This window comes from Poecilia formosa, unplaced genomic scaffold, assembly GCF_000485575.1.
Source record: "Poecilia formosa unplaced genomic scaffold, Poecilia_formosa-5.1.2 Scaffold198, whole genome shotgun sequence".
NCBI classification, from domain to species: domain Eukaryota; kingdom Metazoa; phylum Chordata; class Actinopteri; order Cyprinodontiformes; family Poeciliidae; genus Poecilia; species Poecilia formosa.
Window position 1 is genome coordinate 444,553 of NW_006800137.1, and position 18,999 is coordinate 463,551.

General features: G+C 38.5%; 1 protein-coding gene and 1 long non-coding RNA gene across 4 annotated transcripts in view; both read left to right on the plus strand.

Annotated features, from left to right (window-relative positions):
* Window positions 1-18,999, plus strand: part of igsf11 (immunoglobulin superfamily member 11) — a 105,931-nt gene that overhangs the window by 83,820 nt on the left and 3,112 nt on the right. For 2 of the 3 annotated variants that reach the window (XM_016678997.1, XM_016678998.1), the window contains 6 exons: window positions 3,664-3,827; window positions 4,130-4,138; window positions 14,467-14,674; window positions 14,963-15,118; window positions 16,623-16,745; window positions 18,156-18,303. In XM_016678997.1, the coding sequence (XP_016534483.1) occupies window positions 3,664-3,827; window positions 4,130-4,138; window positions 14,467-14,674; window positions 14,963-15,118; window positions 16,623-16,745; window positions 18,156-18,303 (808 nt within the window). The remainder of the gene's footprint in view (window positions 1-3,663; window positions 3,828-4,129; window positions 4,139-14,466; window positions 14,675-14,962; window positions 15,119-16,622; window positions 16,746-18,155; window positions 18,304-18,999) is intronic. The other variant, XM_007566760.2, reaches the window with a different exon arrangement.
* Window positions 7,407-10,076, plus strand: LOC107837991 (uncharacterized). Its single transcript, XR_001664045.1, has 2 exons — window positions 7,407-8,751; window positions 8,799-10,076. It is a non-coding gene; the product is annotated as an uncharacterized LOC107837991 (long non-coding RNA).

Sequence of the window (18,999 nt, forward strand, 5' to 3'; positions counted from 1 at the left end):
TTCTGTAAATGAGATCATGCTTTTACATTATCTTTTGAGAGATGCCTGTATCATTTCCATCCAGTATTTGTTGAAGGAAAATCATTTTAAATTCACATTTTTCAGGAATATGAAAAATGTTGCACCCAAGTTTATAAGTCATTATAATTATTTATGTAGGGCATATAGTTATTCTTCACTTTATTCATTTACACGGCTTTCCTGACTGTGTTGCATAGCACAACTTAACACATCGATGCCTCAACACAACGTATGTACTACTAGCTGCTGAATACTGCTGGTGAATTCAACTGTTAAATGAAGTCAATTCATATAGACCTTTTCTAGCTATTTTGACAACTAAAAGTGCCACATTTTTGCTTAAGTCTATATATTAGATTAAAATAATGACAAATGTTATAGATAACATTATTATTCATACGCTAGTCAAAACATAATTTAATACAAGCAGGAATAATATTACAAAACCATATGTAATATGCAATGTTTGTGTAAATAGAATGAAACATTAGTATTTTTTACTCAAGATTATCATAATGTGAGAATCTCATACCACCTCATACCTAACATGTATGTCAGTGTAAGAGGCCATTTTGGGAGTGAATGCCTCACCCTTCATCTTTCGCCTATCTGCGTTTTTATGGATGGATTCTGGTGGAGCAGCTGTGCACCAGGCATGCTTCAAGCATAGAGGAGAAGAACTGGAAAGAAGCTTTGACAGAAGTGTTCACAATAATGAGGCAATGCCAGGCAATTTTTGCTGCTTTCTCTCTCTTAGATGTGTCCCTGAAGGACCACCGTACATGTCGCCAATGACATGGACCAATGAGTTTGGACGTGCGCACATGGCAGTGGGTAGCAATTCATGTGCATATTTTTGAGTTCAAAAGACACAGTGTATGCAGTGCATGAACACTATGTGTTCACTTGTTTGTGATTCTTTTTTTTTTTTATATATATGTGTGTGTGTCATTCCTTGGTCGTGGGAGCTTAGAGGTTTTCTAATCCAGTGTTTTGAAATGAGCCCTCCAGCTGTTGTGGGCTTGAGAGACTGCAGCCTTGGAGGAGGCTTAGAGATGACGAGATGCTCCTTCTATCTTTACTTCTCTTGAATCTTTCTTTTTCTTCATGGCTTTCTGTCTTGATTTATAACGCTTTGTATTGTAATTTTTCAAACTTATTGGGAAAGTCTTTTAAGCTTTTAATTTTTAATATAAACTTCTTCCTTGTTGCTGTTAATCTCAGAGTGAGAGCACAGAATGATTCAGAGTGTGAAGTGAACACTGCGCACAGACGATAAGAAGATCAGATGAGTTTAGTGGCCAAAGTCATTTATTGCATTTATAATGACGCCCTCACGTTGTGCATGTCACGACAGGTAATGGGGCCTCATTAGCGATGAAGTGATGCAGACAACCTGAGGAGTTCACGTCTCACTTCATACGTTGTGCGAATGAACTAAAGAGGAGAATCAGGCTGCTGAATGATATATATTGGCATTACAGGGGAATATAATGCCTCTAAGTGAAATTGGCTGCATAATTCATAGGAAGTCTTCTTCATGAGCATGTCTCCCATGAACCAAAACAGAGCCCAGCAGCCTATCTCCCCTTGGCCCATCAGTGAAGCTGCAGGGCTTGTGATGTCTGCCAACAGAAGGAAAGCGTAGGAAGTCCTGGAGGTTTCAGGCAGACAGGCAAGCAGGGATCAACAGGCAGTACATCAGCGAGAACAGGCCAACAGCATTCAAAATCTGTTAAAAAATGTTCTTAAGCTTCAAATTCCCCATAAACGGGCTAAATAATTCTGCAAATATCAATGCATGAATGTTGAACACAATCCAGTGGTTTTGTGATTGACTTGTGGTGGGATCATCATCTTACAGTATCACTAACAGGGACCATTCACAGGACATGATCAATTATTGGTAATCATATCAGTTCATCATCCCCCTCGCCATGTTTAGATAAGATTACTTCCCATCTGGATTTTTGGACATGGATGCATGCTTGCGGGGTTGATGTAACTTAATTTTGTTTATAATGTCTTTAGCCAGTCTAAGAATAGACGCAGCATGCACAGATTTGTCTTCATGGCTCCTTTTAAGACTCTCAGCCGAGTACAGATGTGGAGCTTCTTCTGAGCATCTTGGTTAGAAAGGACAAACCTCTTTTGATCCACAAAACAAAAAGTGGTGATTTTGATTCAAGAAGGAAACAGTCTTAAATAGATGATAAATACGAGGAACTCAGGAGACAACCTATCGTCTTTCCTCATGTAGCTGTTCCATATTTCATGTGATCCTCCACAGTTCAGCGTAGACGTCTTTGTTCTGCTGAGAGAATTACAAAAGAGACACTTTGTTCTCCAACACATCATGTTTGTTTTTCTGTATACGTTAGGCATCAATAAGAAAACACGTGCAGCAAGGGTAAACATTGATTTTTGTTTTTCTTTTAAAATATGAAACGCATGCATGCTCTTAGCTTGTCCGGGTTGTTCTGTGTCATGCAGTAGCTGACTGGAACATGCTCCAGCCAGCCATCACCTAAAAGAAAAGGTAAAATCCCAAATCAGGTCTAGAATGAATAACAAACATGAAGTTTCTTCTGCATATTTTAAATGTATGATCACATAGAACAGAAGTATATTTTGTATGACAGTTCTGTTTTCATTTAGCTACCTCCACTATTACTTGTGTCCATGACAAATATGCATTAAATGCGTAAGAAAAAACATCTCAATAGTTTAAATTAGTTACATTTATTAACTGCAATAAAAGCTCACATTAAGAAATATATATATATATTTTTTAATAATAAAATAATCCTCTTGCCATCATTGTTAGTAGCACTAAAAATTCCTATAAAGTAAATGCAACTGAAGAATGGTTTTCATTTCATACTTTCTCTACTTTTTAATGTGGTCACAGTGTCTGAGCAATTATTTATTATTCAATTACTTTCTGTTACTCATAAGAGATTACCAGGATGTGATATTAAGGTCTATTTCTATTGGCCACTGTTTAAAACGGGAAAGACAAGAGAGCATTATCACAAAAAAAAGATAGATATCGGTTTCTCTTAATTAGTGAAGAAATGGCTGTAATAAAATACTACAAATAGTCTTGCAAATAAGATATGAGGCAGTAGAAAAGATACATAGTTATGCATTTGCTATTGTGTGAATGGAAAAATTATGTTTTTATGTTGTCCACAGTATTTTATGGAAGGGACTATACTTGGTGGGACTATGTGCTGGGAAAAGGCATTGTTCTTTTGCTGTGATTATGCACGTGGGATAATGATTTAAAACATTTTATAGAGAAACAGTTTTTCACTATTTGGACTGAACTGCTTCTGGTTCAAACAACAGTGGTGATTAAAGCTGTAATTGTACACACATCTTCTACAAGTTTATTTCGGGTGTGATTAAGTGCTTTTACACATCAACCGACCTACTCCCATAAAAAGTTTAATGTTTCAAAGTGACTTATACTTCAAAGGAGCATCGACTGATTTAAACCAATTATGTGCTGTGCCCGTACTCATGAAGGTTGCCATAAATTTAACCCACATTCTTTTGTTTAACTTCTTGCCCCGTTGCTTCTACGTTCATTTACTCTGAACCGAGACACTCACATCCTCCTATTTATTCCTGCAGTGTGTGTCCGGGCCCTGGAAGTGACTGTGTCCCAGAGCAGCATCCAGGTGGCTCGGGGCCAGACGGCCATCCTGCCCTGCTCCTTTACCACCAGCGCTGCCCTCACCAACCTCAACATAATCTGGATGGTGATCCCGCTGTCCAACGCTAACCTGCCAGAACAGGTACCAATGACACATCCATTCATTGAAAATAAAAGAAACCTACACCCCCAGCCTTTCAGTGGGTTTGTATCAAAAGGTCAGACTTATAGAAGTGTTGGAACATAAAGTGTTAATGTTTGAACATAGCGGTCAGAGTCCTGCTATGAATGCAGTTTTGTCACGATGGGTGTAATAGTGTTCTACTCATCTGTGCAGCAGTGCACTGTAAAGAGAAATGCAGACATTTAAGTTCTTCCTTAACCCAATATTATCACACATGTATCATGCGGATGATCATTGTTCTTTCTCCCTCAACGTTGCAGTCGAAGCAGGTATACAAGACTTGATTTGCTTATATGTTTGCTCAGATACAGCGCAAAGAGAACATTTGGATTATCACACATGATACAGAGACTTCTTATGCCCTGCCCACATGCTATAATTGTACATAATTCAAGTCATAAAATTTGGATCCGTACTTCCAACATTACTTAGGGTTATGGTGACGATCAGGGCAAAGCCTTGGCTGTATTCAAAGCTCTCCACCTATTTGGTCCAAATGCCAAAACAACAACACTGTTTTTATGTGTATGTGTGTACATTTGTGGCACACTGTAGAAAGGGAAAACATTTATTGTCTCCACTGAACTACTGTCAAAATGCATGATGCAACCATCTCAACAGAAAATGGGAGCAGAACAACAAAGAACACAGCAAATGGTCCAACTTGTGCAAAAGCACCCAGAAAAAAATACAAATAAACCTTAAACTTTTTCAAAATGTTCATCTTGCAACCAAAAACCTCAAAACGGTTTTATGTAATATACCAACTTAAGCGAGAATTGCAAAATGATGAAGTGCAAGAAAAATAATACATGGTTTTCAAAACTTTTAATCAAACACAATCTAAAAAAATGTTGCATGAATTTGCATTGAGTGCCCCTGAATTTTTCTCTTGTTCACTGGATAGTGTCTTTGATTATCGGTTTTTAACTCATATCATGGATTCTAATGCTTTGATACATTAATCATTCTTTTCTAAGTATGAACTTAGTTTTGACTATTGACATTACCCTTTAAATTGTACTTGTGGCTTAATGGCTAGGATTCTTTTCTGCAGGTCAACTTCTGCCCCATTCTCAAGTCTTTTCAGACTCTAAAAGGCTCTAAAAGGCTTTCTTCAAAATATGATACTGCCACCACCAGGCGTCTTAGACGGGATGGTGGGCTTAGTGTTAGTTCCCTGATATAAGTAGCATTTTGCCTACAAGGCAAAAAGTTAAATTTGACCAGGACACTTTGTTCCACTTACTGTTATGTCTTTGGCTTTGTCATGACCACCTGCATTTGCTGCTAATTGCTGTTTGTTACTAGAGTAACTGCAGTTCCAATAGGCAACAGGATTTTTTGAATACAGCCAGTATGTCACTAAGCCACAATGTAAATTGTGCTTAAAAATGGGGCTAATGGACATTGATAAAACAAACACACGACACTTCTCTTTTCGGTGCATCTGAGAGCTTTGCAGTAGTCATTGTCAAGCTTTGTTGTAAGAAAAGTTTCCAGGTTTTCTAAATGGAACATAAGTCAGGGGACATTATGCTAAATAATTTATCAAAGGTTTGATGACAATTTAGAAAACATATTAACTTTTCCAAAAATTGTGTTTGTTGATTATTTTTAATCCCAGAGACCATTGATAGAAATAGTTACCCTGAGGTTGGCACAGGTCCTTGTGAACCATATGTCTGTGTAACTTTGAATTAAGCATATATATTTATTTATTTTTTTGCTTTTTTTCATATTTTGCACCTGACCAGGAGTAGTTGCATGTATTATTTCTAATTCGGTATATCATCTTCCCCTCTCCCTCCTATAGCTCTTCTCAGTATTTTGCTTTTCTCACCTTTGCTTACTTGCTTCTCTCTCACTCAGTGTTTCCTCCCCCTCGCGGGCCTTTCTCTGATTCCATTTGAGTTGCTTAACATGCAGCTGCAGGCCGTACAAGCTCACCTGCCTCCCTTCACTTTGAACCCCGGTGCTGGTCGGCCGCCCAAATAACACAATCATCTTCTGCACTAATTAACTCACGCCCACGACAGGCTCTGTAAAGCAGCTGTTCTCACCGCACAGACACAAACACACACGCACACACACACACACACACACACACACACAGATACTGGCATAGTCATATATACACACACATACACTCAGAATTGCTTTGAACAAGCTGCTGGTCCAAAACCATTGTAGATGCTCATATACTCACCCTAAGCAAAATTTTGTTTAGAAGACACAGGAAAGACAACCTGGCCTACTGACTAAACTTGTGGTCATATGATACAGATTGTTCTATTGCCAGAACATGATTGATATGATTGACATATCAAGATTATATTTCTTACCGATATTTCCTGTTTCACGCGAAAGAGCTTTACAATAAACCTTTTAAATCACATACTGTCCGGCTGACAAGTTGGGTCCTCTCTTTTCCTTTACAGTTCAGCAATTTTGACCTTAAAATTGTTGAAATAATGCAGAAAGCACATTTCTTGAACAGTCAAATAGTCAAATTGATTGGTAGTTTCTTTTCTCATTGTTACCATCTTACTTGTCATGATGACAGGTCAGGCTGTGCCTCCTTTTGTTATATTCTTGTTCCTCTAAAAATAAAATATCAAAAATTGCTCTTCATGCTAGCTTTAGCTAGCTGTTCATTTCAGAACTTATTCTGTTTCGTTTTTTATAGTCATTCTGATCGCAGAGTGCCCCCTGCAGGTAGCTACTTTAATAGCAACTGTCATTACACTTGACTTCAAATCACTGGCTTTGAAATACACTGAAGGGTGGGCCTTCATTTAACTCAATTGTTGGGAATTGACCAACCTCAAGCTTAGAAAACAATTATGTTGTCTTCTGGATTTTCCCAAATGAATATTATTTTTGAAATAGATCAACTTTTAAGTTTGTGACAAGAAACTTCTTAAAGTTATCTTTATAATTTTCCTGTACTTTAGCCAATAAACATTGCTTTTTGAATTGCTTTTCTTAACTGAGCTAAAACAGAACTGCAATTGTTCCACCTGATTTTATCACAGACGGTAAGAAAAAACGATTACATCAAGTGTGTGCCTTTTACATGCACACTCACACGTATACCGCGTGTGAGTGTGTAATGTGTGATTGCACCAGTCGGTGCAATCACACATTAAAAGAAGCAAACATTTGGTGTCTGCATGAAATATATGAGCAGCCTTAAATGTGTGTGATGACATAAAAGTGCCATGTGAGGTGACAGAACATACTGAAGAGTACAAGTACAAGGTCATTTTGGAAGTCGAGAGAGTGTCATGACTGATTATATTTGATGCTAAAAGCCATTAACAATTACTGAACAGAACTCTTGCACAAGCCGCATTTGCACTTTAGCAAGTACACTCAGGGCTCTGCATGCTTAAACTTGAGTGCCATGTTCAGATAGATCTGTTGTAAATGACTCACTGTTACTGTAAAACACAAAAAAAACTAAAATGTGATCTAAAATATGTTCTTTCTTACATTTTGTCTTTGTCTTAAAATGGCAGACGTGGCCTTATCCGTCTAATCTACCTCCTTAACGAAATTGTAACGTGGCTTTTCAATTGACAGCGCATTGAAATTTGTATTTTATAAGATCAGAGAAATCCTGTGTAACCTTAATACACCTCCTGCACTCATGTCATATTTATCCATTACACATCAGCTCCATAAACTATGCGGTTCACCATGAGTCCATTCCACTGTGATTGCTTTAAACTTTGAAGACTAACATGAAGACTGTTGCTTTTGTGGGATAATTTGAAGCGGTGATTTCTGTTGAATTGACTTCTACGAGTGGTGCTTTCAAATGTTGCATGCTGTCATGTTTGCTGACAAACATGAACATTTATTTTTTTCTCATTGGAAAGGAAATAATAATACCACTTTCACAATATCTGTCTTGTGTATTGTATTCGAATTTCACCATTGTAATGTAATCTAATATTTGTTTTGTTTGTTTTTGATCTAAATTCACATCATTCTTTCTAGTATTTAAGAGGACTCTTGGCTTTGAGCATGTCAAATTTATAATAATGGATAAATACACATGCGTGGTTGATCATTTGTTGTATTTTCCTACGTTTTGGACCTGAAGAGGACTCCATGTGAAGTTCCTCTTCCTAAATCTGGAACAGTCTAAACCTAAGCCTTGCATTGGTTGTATCCTTTTTATCTGGTCTGATTAACTGACAGGCTGAGCGGTGGATTACAACGTGCTGGCATGTGAATCTGTGGAGTGTACCTGTGTTTGGGTGTTTGAATGTTTGTGTGTTGTTTGTGTTTGTAATCTGTCCGTCGTTCTGTTGCTGCACTGTGATCAAATGTCCTGACCTCTTTCCCCCGAAAAGCCAGGTGATAGATAATCCAGATAAACCCTGCTATCCAAATACACATGCACAGCTAAAATTATTGTTGCGTCTTGTCCTTTACAAGTATGCAAATCCCTTGAAGTTTTCCCACAATTTATTATTTTATAATGACTGACTGCAGTGTGTTTTGTTTGCATTTTAAGTGATAGACCAACACAGTTTTGTGGCAGGAAAAAATATGATTTGGAAACCTTTTTTTATTAAAGAATTCTGAAAATGCATTTGGACTCAAAGACCACAAATCAGTCCTCTGGGGAAAAAAAAAACAAAACAAAAAAAAAACACCTTAGCCTGTAATTACAGCTTGTAGGTTTTGATGTTTATCTCTGCCACATTATTGCAGAATAGCTTAATAGACTCTATGCCAATGTTTGTGAACATACATTTTGAAGTCTTGGCACAGATTCTCAATTGATGATTAGCCTGGACATTGACTGTGCCCTACTAGCACACAAGCATGCTTTCCTAAAAAACAACCTGAAAAATCTGTGTACGTATGTTTAGAGTTGTTTGAATTCTTTCAGGATTACATTGTATTTAGCTCCATTCATATTTCTGCAAAATAGTTCAGGTTACCTGATGAAAAAAGCTTTCCCAAAACATTTCCTTTGGCAATGATGTGTTTGTTTGCAGTTAGCAATCCTCCACACTTGCCATTTTGCATGCAGGCTGAATGTTACTCTCACCTGAACCTTATGTTGCTTCTGATTTAATGAGGTTTCATAAGGGTGTCTTTCAACCGGAGCTTTCTCCTTGCCTTTCCTCCATAAAGACATGATTTGTGGCATGTCAAAAACTGGCTGTAAGAGATTCTCTCACCTTAGCTGTGTTTTTCTGCAGCTGCTCTGTTGGTACAATTGACCCTTTGGCTGCTTCACCAATTTATCCTCTCCTTATCATGTCCACATTGGACAGTCAGATTTCACAAATATAAATTAATACTGTCTGAGAAAAAAAAAAAATAAAATAAAATAAAAAACAACTTCAAATCGTCTGACATTTTGACCAGGTGCTCCTCTTCTAACCCTGCAAATACATTGCCATTTTAGAAAATCATGAAAACCATAAGGCTGTATGGTGTGACAAATGACACAATTGTAATAAAAAAGCCCAGTCTGTGCACATGCAACATATTGTGCTGATGGTGCAAACAAAGTCTGCAGAAGTTGTGTTGGCTATAGAGGAGAAACTTTAGGTCACAAATGGGAGCTGAATCATTTAGGATCTAAAACCAGTTTCCATGGTACAACTTTCCTTAGCAAGTCTCTGTGTCTCTATTAAGTGCATGCCTTCACATCACAGCACTCTTTATTATGTTGCATACAAGCTGAGTGGATTGTGGCTTATAGGTGCTAGCAAAGCAGAACAAACAAAGAGTTTGATGTGACAGCCATATTTGCTATTGTGTATCAGAGCTGCTGTGTTGAACTAAGACAACTAAAAAGACTAAGACAGGAACTGAATGTTTCTGTTTCATTAATGGAAATAGATCAAATAGCAAATGTTTAAATGCATTTTTGGCGCCTCAGACAGAAATGTTGAAGCTGTTTTTGTCTCTCTAATTTATTATGGCCTTTTCAGGATCATTGTCCAAATTTCTGTGTTTCTTGGTTTAGTTACTAGTAAGTAAATATTTATGCATGGAATTTATCTCTAGTGAAATTCAGGCCAGTGGGAATTCTTGATGCAGAAATTATGTTAATCAGTTTTTGAGAATGTTTGCCGTGGACTTTTGGATAATCACATTGATCCCAGCAAATCTACCTCAGGGTGGCTTAAATAGATGATCCATTCCCTTGACCTCAGAATGTGGAGAAAAGAGTTTTGTTTCTTCAATCAAAAAAAATTGAACAAAAACCCCTTTCTTTCTCTTTTGTTTATTTTAAGTTGTAAGCACAAAATTTTTGCATGAATAGAAGTAAAACAAGCAGTCACATGCCATTGATTCAGCTTATCTATGCTCAACCAGCCGAAATATCATCATTGGATCTAGCTCAGATTGTAAATGTTAATGCTTTTTATCGATGAGGGAAAAATAATGTATGCATGATTAGTGACTGTTTTCTGCTGGATAGGTGTGATTTGTGTTTTTAATGGAAATCTTAAGTTGTTTCCATAGGGGTCAAAACTTACAATCCCTACACAAGCCTAGATCATTGATTCAACCTGGTTAATAGTATTTTTCTCTATACATATTGCTCTGTCAGCAAATATGTTAAAGTGTAAAGGTGACTCCTTCACCTCTCCTCAAAGCAATCAAGCTCACAAGTTTCAGTTCATCGCCTCCTTGTTCAGACTGGAATTCTCTGGACTTCCTCTCCAAGTAACTCAAATGTCACCCATAAAATTCTGTAGAGCCTGGAAGCACAGAACTGGACTGTAGTCATGGAAACAAAAACAAAAAAACTTACTGCATATTCATGTAGTCTACATTGCCCTTTTGAGAACGTGGTGTGATCATCTCCACTGTTGCATGAGATTACATTTGGAACGTCTTTAATAGAAACTGTTGACAGTTTCCTTTCCAATGCTAAATTTTGTGTGTTTTGGGTGATGGTCTTTAATATTTTGCATTCTCTTTTCTTTCAACAAAAGCTTACGTGCTTTTGTTGAAAGAAATCCATTAGAAGTCCTACTTGGAGTTTGTTGTTGTTGGTAGCAGCGCAAACATAAAGGAGGAGGTACACTGGTCATAGGAGACCAGGAGCCTTCTGTGCTGCTTTCATACTGAACGGGAGAAAGTTGAGGGGGGGGAAAGGTTTTCAGGGAAAGAACACACAACCCTTTCAATAAAATTTGTGATAGCAGTATCATGCTTTTGGGATCTGTGGAGACGATGATCAGATGTGAAGATGAATGGGGCTTATACCATTTAAGTAAACCTGTTGGATATTACAAAAGACTTGAGATTTTGGTGGAAGTACAACAAAAATCTACCATGGAAGCATTTAGTACATTCAGTATAAAATATTCAAAGTGTACCAAGGTCTCGACTCAAATACAATTCACTATGAGACAAGACTTTTAAATGTTCACAAGCACTCTTCTAACCAAACTAACTGAGTTTTAGCTATTTTATCTGGTAGAATCAGCAAACGCTTTATTCTTTCGATGGTAGAAATAAACACCCAATAAACGTCCAACTCTAATTGTTGAATATAAAATGCATTACACAATTTTCCGATTTCTAATTTTGCAAACCTCAGTATTAATGTTATGCAGGGTTGGTCTGGCACATAAGGTCTTATTTAAATAGAAATCTTGTAATGGGACAAACTGAAATATTATATGGAAATGTAATGGCCTTTTTTGTTCTTTAGGTGTAGTTCAAAGAAAAAAGTATTTGTAACAATCAAACCTACTTACCACATTCCAGACAGAATATCACATTGCAATTACTCTGCAGAAGTTTGTTTATTTTTCAGTCAAAGGTATTTATCTAATTTTCCACTAAACTCTGTCTCTAAACATGCATTGAAATAAAAAGTGTACCATTTATTCCAGTATTGGCAAGACAGACCAAAAGTGGATTAAAATAAAACATCTTTAATACAAATAGCACAATGAAGGTGTGCATGGACTGCACCTAACCCTAACCCTAACCCTACCCTAATCTGTACCAATGATGCTTTGGAAAAATGACAGGCACAACCATGTTATTATTTTAGAATGTGTTTTGGATGGCATTTAGCAATGGGATGGTAATCATTGGGTAAATGAGTCCATATTGTTCAGGATGTTTCACAGGATAGAAGGAGATAACAGTGTCAGTGTTTAGTCAGTAAATTAAAGGAGCTATGGAAGGGGTGGGGGGCTTAGAGATTTATTCAGGCTTTACTGAGAATGTGGCAGGATTCTTCATGTCTGCTGCCAAAGGGGTCCTTATGGGGTCAGTTGGAAGAAGGATATGATCATGCAATTGGTACAGTGACAGAGAATATTTGAAGATTTTTTTGTGTGTGTGTGTGCTTCCAGTTGTGGGTCGCGGAGGCAAGGGAAAACTTGTGAAGTAGGGCAACGAGCACAGATGCTCGTCCTGCGTCTGTGTGCAGGATTTTTCGGAGAGAAAGGATGAAACAGGGGTTTACCACTGGGCCAGCAGTGGGGCATCCAGCTAGTCCAGCTAGAGTTCTTAGGGCCGCCTGCCATCTGAACGCCGGCCATGGCCTCTTTTCTGTCAGCGAAGCGCCACAAAGCCAACCGGGTCACGCGATCGAATGAGGTGGCTTATACATACATTTAGAGCAGACAGGATCAACTCATCAGACAGACAAAAAGTAGATAAATGGGTTAAATATGGCACATTAAAAGCTGATGCCATCAGATCAGTTAACACATAAAGGCATAATGTGGCATGTGAGGCCAAATGAGCGGATCACACTTGGTCCAGGTTATATTATGAGGCCATCAGAGACAAGCAACACTACAAGTCAACTCTTAGAGTGGGTACCAAAAAAGAAAACCCACAGGAAACAGAAACCTCTGGAAAGACAGGAAAATAGTCCAGTGACAGACAATAAAAAAAATAAAATAAAAAAAATCACATAATAACTAGATAAAGGAGTATTATTACTGTGCCAGACACATCAGACCAGCAACCCAATAGGGATGCACTTCTTGTTAGTAAATGAATCTCCACCGAAACACATGAACAGAAAGAGATGCAGTTACAGGCTCTCATCACAGCGGAGGAGCTGCCTATTCATCTGCACATAAGAGGACAAAGCGAGCGCGCAGCACTCAGGAAATTGCAGCCACGCAATTTACAATCGTTAGGCAGCGGTGGAGGACACAGTCACATACACACACCCACACTTTCATCAGAACTGTCGTTATACCGCTAACACACACACACACACACACTCGTGTACGTTCACAGTGGAACACACTGGTGCTGGTTGTTTCCTGCCTGGGTCTTTGAACAGTTCAATGAGGAGTCTTTTCAGCAAAGTGAATAGCCCCTCTGATTTCCCCCTCCATGTGTGCACGCTTGTGTCTCGTGCAAGGCAGCGTGTGCGCCCGACTGTCACGGTTCTGCACACAAGCGTTTGCGGGGGTCCTTCATCTTTTGTGTGGGCCCAGCTGAGGGTGAGAGCTGCTTTACATGTTGTCCGGTCTCACAAGTGATCAGTTTGAACCCAAGCTTGAGGCATTTGGTGATCGGTCACTGCTCTTCAGTTTTGGAGCCGAGGGACGACTAACTCCACCTGAAAGTGTGCAGTCTCAGCTGGTGCAGTGTATTGGCACTGTGACCGCTATTAGTGGTCACCAAGGGACTTAGAAAAAAAGAAAGGCTTGGCTTTCCAGGATGAGGTTTTGTAGGAATTTCTCACTGGATTCCATCTCTTGTCCAGGAAACTTCCGTTATTTCTACTCTTGAAATCATCATCTTTGTCGTTTAGATGTTTCCAAAATAAAATGTTTTCAATTATGCATTCCATTTAGGGAATGCTTTCATCTGAAGAGCCTTACAGTGTCATGAAAGCATACTTTTAGTGCGTGCCCTTTCCCCCAAAGTCAATCATCTAAGCCAGAAAAAGACCACTCACAAATAAAAGGATTTTTGTTGGTCTGTTTGCTTGTTTGTCGAAGAGAAGTAAGTCAGTTCTTACTCCTTATTTAGTCTGTGTGCTTTCTGTTTTCATCCTGGCCATAGAAATACGTCCCCCTCTAGTGTGAGAGATGTGTAATGAATCAGCTCAAAAAATTTGTAGAAAACAACTTTCACAGGATTCTTGTGACTCTTGAAACACCCACTTTTATTTCTGTAACAGTGCTTTGTTTTTCCCCCTGGCAGATTTTTTCTATTTTTGCTTTTCTGTCACACTTAAGTATTTATAATCAAGTAAAAATTAAAGTTAGACAAGTAGCATGAGCAAATGCAAAAGTAACTCTGTGTGAAAATATAATTATAATCAAATTATCTTTGTCTGATGCTACATTTGATTGATAATCTAAAACATTTAGATGTGACGAAAAGGCAAAAACGAGAAATCTGAATGGAGGTGAATATTTTTTGATTGCACTGCCCCAAGTCTTTTTTTACTGTACAGAAATCCACAAAATGTTGACAAATTGTTCTTTTTTTTTTCTTTCCCTTTCCACACCCACCAATGTCCAATATGCTTTCCCTTCTTCCATCCACTCCCTGTCTTTGACTTCAACATCTTTTGGCTGTTCCATTCTGTCGCTGTGAATTCCCAACACAGGTGATAATTTACCAGAACGGCCAGGTGTTCACCCTACCCAACCACCTCAAGGGTCGTGTGGGCTTTGTGGCCACCATGCCAAGCACAAGTGCCTCCATCTTCATCAACAACACCCAGTTGTCTGACACTGGGACGTACCAGTGCCTGGTGAACAACTTTCCCGACGGAGGGGGACGTAACATCGGAGTCATTGGGCTCACGGTGTTGGGTAACTAACTTCACATCACCACAGCATGTCTATTTTAAGCGAATTACTGAATGCAAGAACTCTCTCCTATATTTCTGAATAGTGGGTTAAATCTGTTCCACTCATAAAATGATTGCAGAACAGCAGCCATAAACCATCTTTGTTTATTGAGATTCTTCAGCTTTTTTTAACGACGCAATTTCCTCTGCAATGAGCAGATGAGCAATGAGGGGAAAAAAAACAAAAAAAACATTATTTTTGCTTTGTTAAGTGGTTAACGCGACACCACCCACTCTTCCCATCTGCTAGTGCCCCCCTCAGTGCCAGCATGTCGAATCCAGGGAACGCTGGATGTAGGCAGCGACATCATGCTGTTCTGCAGTTCAGAGGAAGGCATTCCCACGCCGTCTTACTCCTGGGAGAAGCTTGACGCGCTGCCCAAGCTACCATACAACGCCATGCAAGGTATTACAAACAAGCTGGCCGTCGGAGTTCCCCTTTGCCCCACCTTTGCTGGTAAATCTCACACACGCAGAGGAGCTCTGACCAGAACCCAGACCCTTCATCAGTGCCACCTGTTATCTGTGCCGGGCCCAAACTGCACCTCTGGGGGATGAGTGGATGGATGTTTGGATGAATGAATGAATGGATGTATGGACGGGTTGATTGATTGATTTCCACAAGTGGATTTGTGCTGGAGTTTGTGTGTTTACTTTCTTACTTCATGCTGACTACCATCTCTGCCAACACTTATCTCTAAAAAGTGTTATTTGGGTGGTTTTCAGCATCAGTTAGAACAAGTACAGTGGACTATCCTGTCTTTTCCAAGTTTGTATTCCAGAAAAAGATGCACATGCCTGTACGCTACTGGTTAGCAGAGGTCTTCTGCCCTGGGATTACATCAAACCCAGAGAACAGACTACTGTGACAATAAAGCAATAACAATAATTTTCTTAGGTCACTCAGATGAAACCATTTTTGAACAAACAAAACAAAACATCACCTATTTTGTTAATATAATGCCTGATGCATTAGAGTTTTTTTCCTTTTCGGTCTATTATACAACAAACAACTGTTTAATTTTATCCTCAAATAGTTTGTGAAACTGGATTGTCTCATGCAGACAGCTGTCAATATTAAGCACAGAGGACCAAGCAGGGCGAGGACACCAACATGCCGAGGACCTTTTTTGCAACAACCGATTTGGTTGCACTTCACAATGTGTGTAAAATATTGAAAAAAAAGAAATAAAAAGAAAATTTGGACCAAATGGAAATATGGGTAGAACTTGGACACAGCCAGGTGTTCAAACAGGACATTCACCCAAGACACACAACAAATTTGATTCTGTAATGTATATATTTTTCTGAATGGCCTCACCCAGCAGAACACAGCAGGAAGCCGACCAAATTTAATGAGCCCTACCATGTTTGACAGTGATCAAATATTCAGCCAGAATGAGGCCAGAACTTGATGCCTACAGAAATTATGTTGAAAATGTATGGAAACCTCTGACTGGCACTGAGCTTCAAAGTGTGTTTCCTTTTTGTAGGCTTTTGCTGTTTACATCTCACTCAAAGTAAAATGAGATTCTTCACACTTTGCAGCACTGTGGGGAGACTGTACGTAGTACAAACGTACAAAATGTCATGATGAACATTAGGATGCTAATCCCACACGGTATATAATTCCAGTAGTGTACAGATATGTGACTCTTATCATGCACATCAAACCATTCATCATTTGTCACACAGTACCAGGAGTCTTACTGTTTAGCTGCACGGCATAATTCACATTTTGTATTACCAGGTAAATGGCTCCCTCTATAGGTTGTGAGCAGAACATTCCTGTATTTTGCATGTAAAGTGGTATACTTAATTTGAATGAATCACTATATGTTAACAGAAAAGGGTGTTTTTCTCATTTCTATCACTTTAATAAAATTGCGGCTCTGTGTATGTCCCTTCAGACCAGATGCAGGGCACCGTCACCTTGAGAAATATCAGCACAAGCACCTCAGGGTTTTACCAGTGCACTTCCAGCAATGCCATTGGCAAGAGCACATGTGTGCTAAATCTGGAGGTTGTGGCACGTAAGTAAACTGCATATAGCATCAAACAGAAGCTATTGCTATTGTGAAAAGAGTAAGCATTTTAAAATACGACAAAATTTCTAATAATGTTGAGTTTGGCAACTAACTTGGTTTTGTTTGCAGTTCATTATTGTTATCCTTTATTTATATACGTATACAGAATGCTCTTTTTAAAGCACGGTTATACTTTTATATAAGGAATCTAATGTATTCAGTAAGTAAACTCATATTTTCACGAGTTGACGCGATTTGTCAGATAGGGCAGCAATGACAATTGGGAATAAAGTCACATATCACTTTGAGCGACACATGTCGGATCAGACGAAAACAGATTTGCATTGCAAGCAAAAAAGAGGCAGCAGACAGAACATCTTGCACACATCAGCACTCGACACTTTTGACACCAACAGATAAAAAAACAAAGGCTGCTGTAGGTCACAGGGAACGAGTTCTATAGGATCTGTCAGTCTTTCTGTCTTTCTTTTTTCTGGCTGCTTTGTCACATTTCTTTGACCTTAGTAGTTTTTTATTAACTTTTAACAGAGGATTTTGTATGGTTACTGAAAACAAATGTCACTGCTTTATTTGCCAATCAGTCGCTCCCTGGACAATGTAAAGAACCACACAATTAGAAACTAAACACATTTTTTTAATGAGTGCAGTCAGTTTGCACTTGCTAACACCAATCCACATTTTTTCACATTGCAATTACACACGTCAATATATTTTATTAGGATTTTATGTCAGACCATTACAGAGCAGCACATAAATAAACTGTTCAGTGGAGGACTAATGGCGCTAAGAAAAAAAAAAAAAAAAACCATGTACGTGGCAGCTCATATGTGGATGCTTTGGTCAAATTCATTTTAATGTGTCAGAAAACGTCCTGTGGTGATTATCTACAAGCCGACTTACAGACTCCACCTTGCTGCTTTTCATGTTTTGATAGCACAACTAGAATAAAGGAGATGTCTATTATATTATAATAATAGAGCTAAAAACAGAGATGTAGTGGAAGAAAAAGACCTTAGATTGTAGTGGAGGTTTACCTTGCAGCTGGACAGCCAGCGCTACATTTGGTTTAGATCAAAGCATAGTCATGTGATCGAATGGCTCGGCCAAAATCCAAACCTAAACTCTTTTGGGACTGTTTGGTGCGATATGAAAAGCTACTTTCCAAAGAAATGGAGGAAATATTAGTGTAAAGTCCTGTGTTTATGGAAGCTGTATCATAAGTTGTTTTTAACAAAGTATAGATTAGATGGGGCTGAATACCATCTATATGTGTATAATAGCACACTTATTGTAATTTTAGAACATTTAACTTTGAGTCAAAACACTAATATGTTTAGTATTGGTCTACCCTTATACTTCAGAGTCTCTCCTCCTGTCTGTCTCTTTACCCTGCAGCCCAGCCGCAGAGTGTAGGTCTGATTGCAGGAACCATCGCTACAGGAATCCTTGCTGTCATCATCTGTTCACTGCTAGTTGTGGTCACACTGTTTTACTGGAAGAACAAGAACAGATATGAGGAAGAGGAGATTCCTAATGAGATCAGGTTTGGTTCAGATTTCATTCACTACTATTTGCATTTATATGGTTTAATGTAGATTTAGGAAAAATGTAATGTGATTATTGGAAGAACTTGTTTATGTCTTCCTTGTAGAGATAGATTAACTTGTTTTAATCTTTGCATTTTTGCAAAAACAAAGGTATTTTTAAAGTCAAAATTTTTGTTTTGTTCTTGACAATTTTTTTTTTCAAGTGTCTGTTTTAGTCATACAGGTTTTGTTTCAGACAAATGCATCCTTAGCCTTACCTTAAAAAAAAAAAAAAAAAAAAAGAGAGAAATTGTGGATGTCATGCTCTTGCAGATGAGCATACTCTGTGTTCACACAGACATCACAAAGCCTTTTCTCAGTAAACCCAAGCCAGTAAATTGGATTTCAGGTTCGGGGCGCTCACCTTTTATTGAATCTCCTAGCAGCAACTTATTTCATCATTACAGGCTAATTTGTCTTTTCAGGCCGTCCGTAAATCTCTGTCAGTTGTTTACCCGGGGCTGCAGTTTCCGACTGTAATTATTCCTAGAATAATTTGGAAGATAATTCAGATTTCAGGAGTTTTGTCTGTCTCTGAACACATCTGCCTCATTCTGAGCTCAGCTAGACTCAGGTTCCGACCCTGCAGCTCCTCAGTAGAATAAATGAACGTATTTAATCCTAAATGTGGCCTGAATTTAGGTAAATGAAAG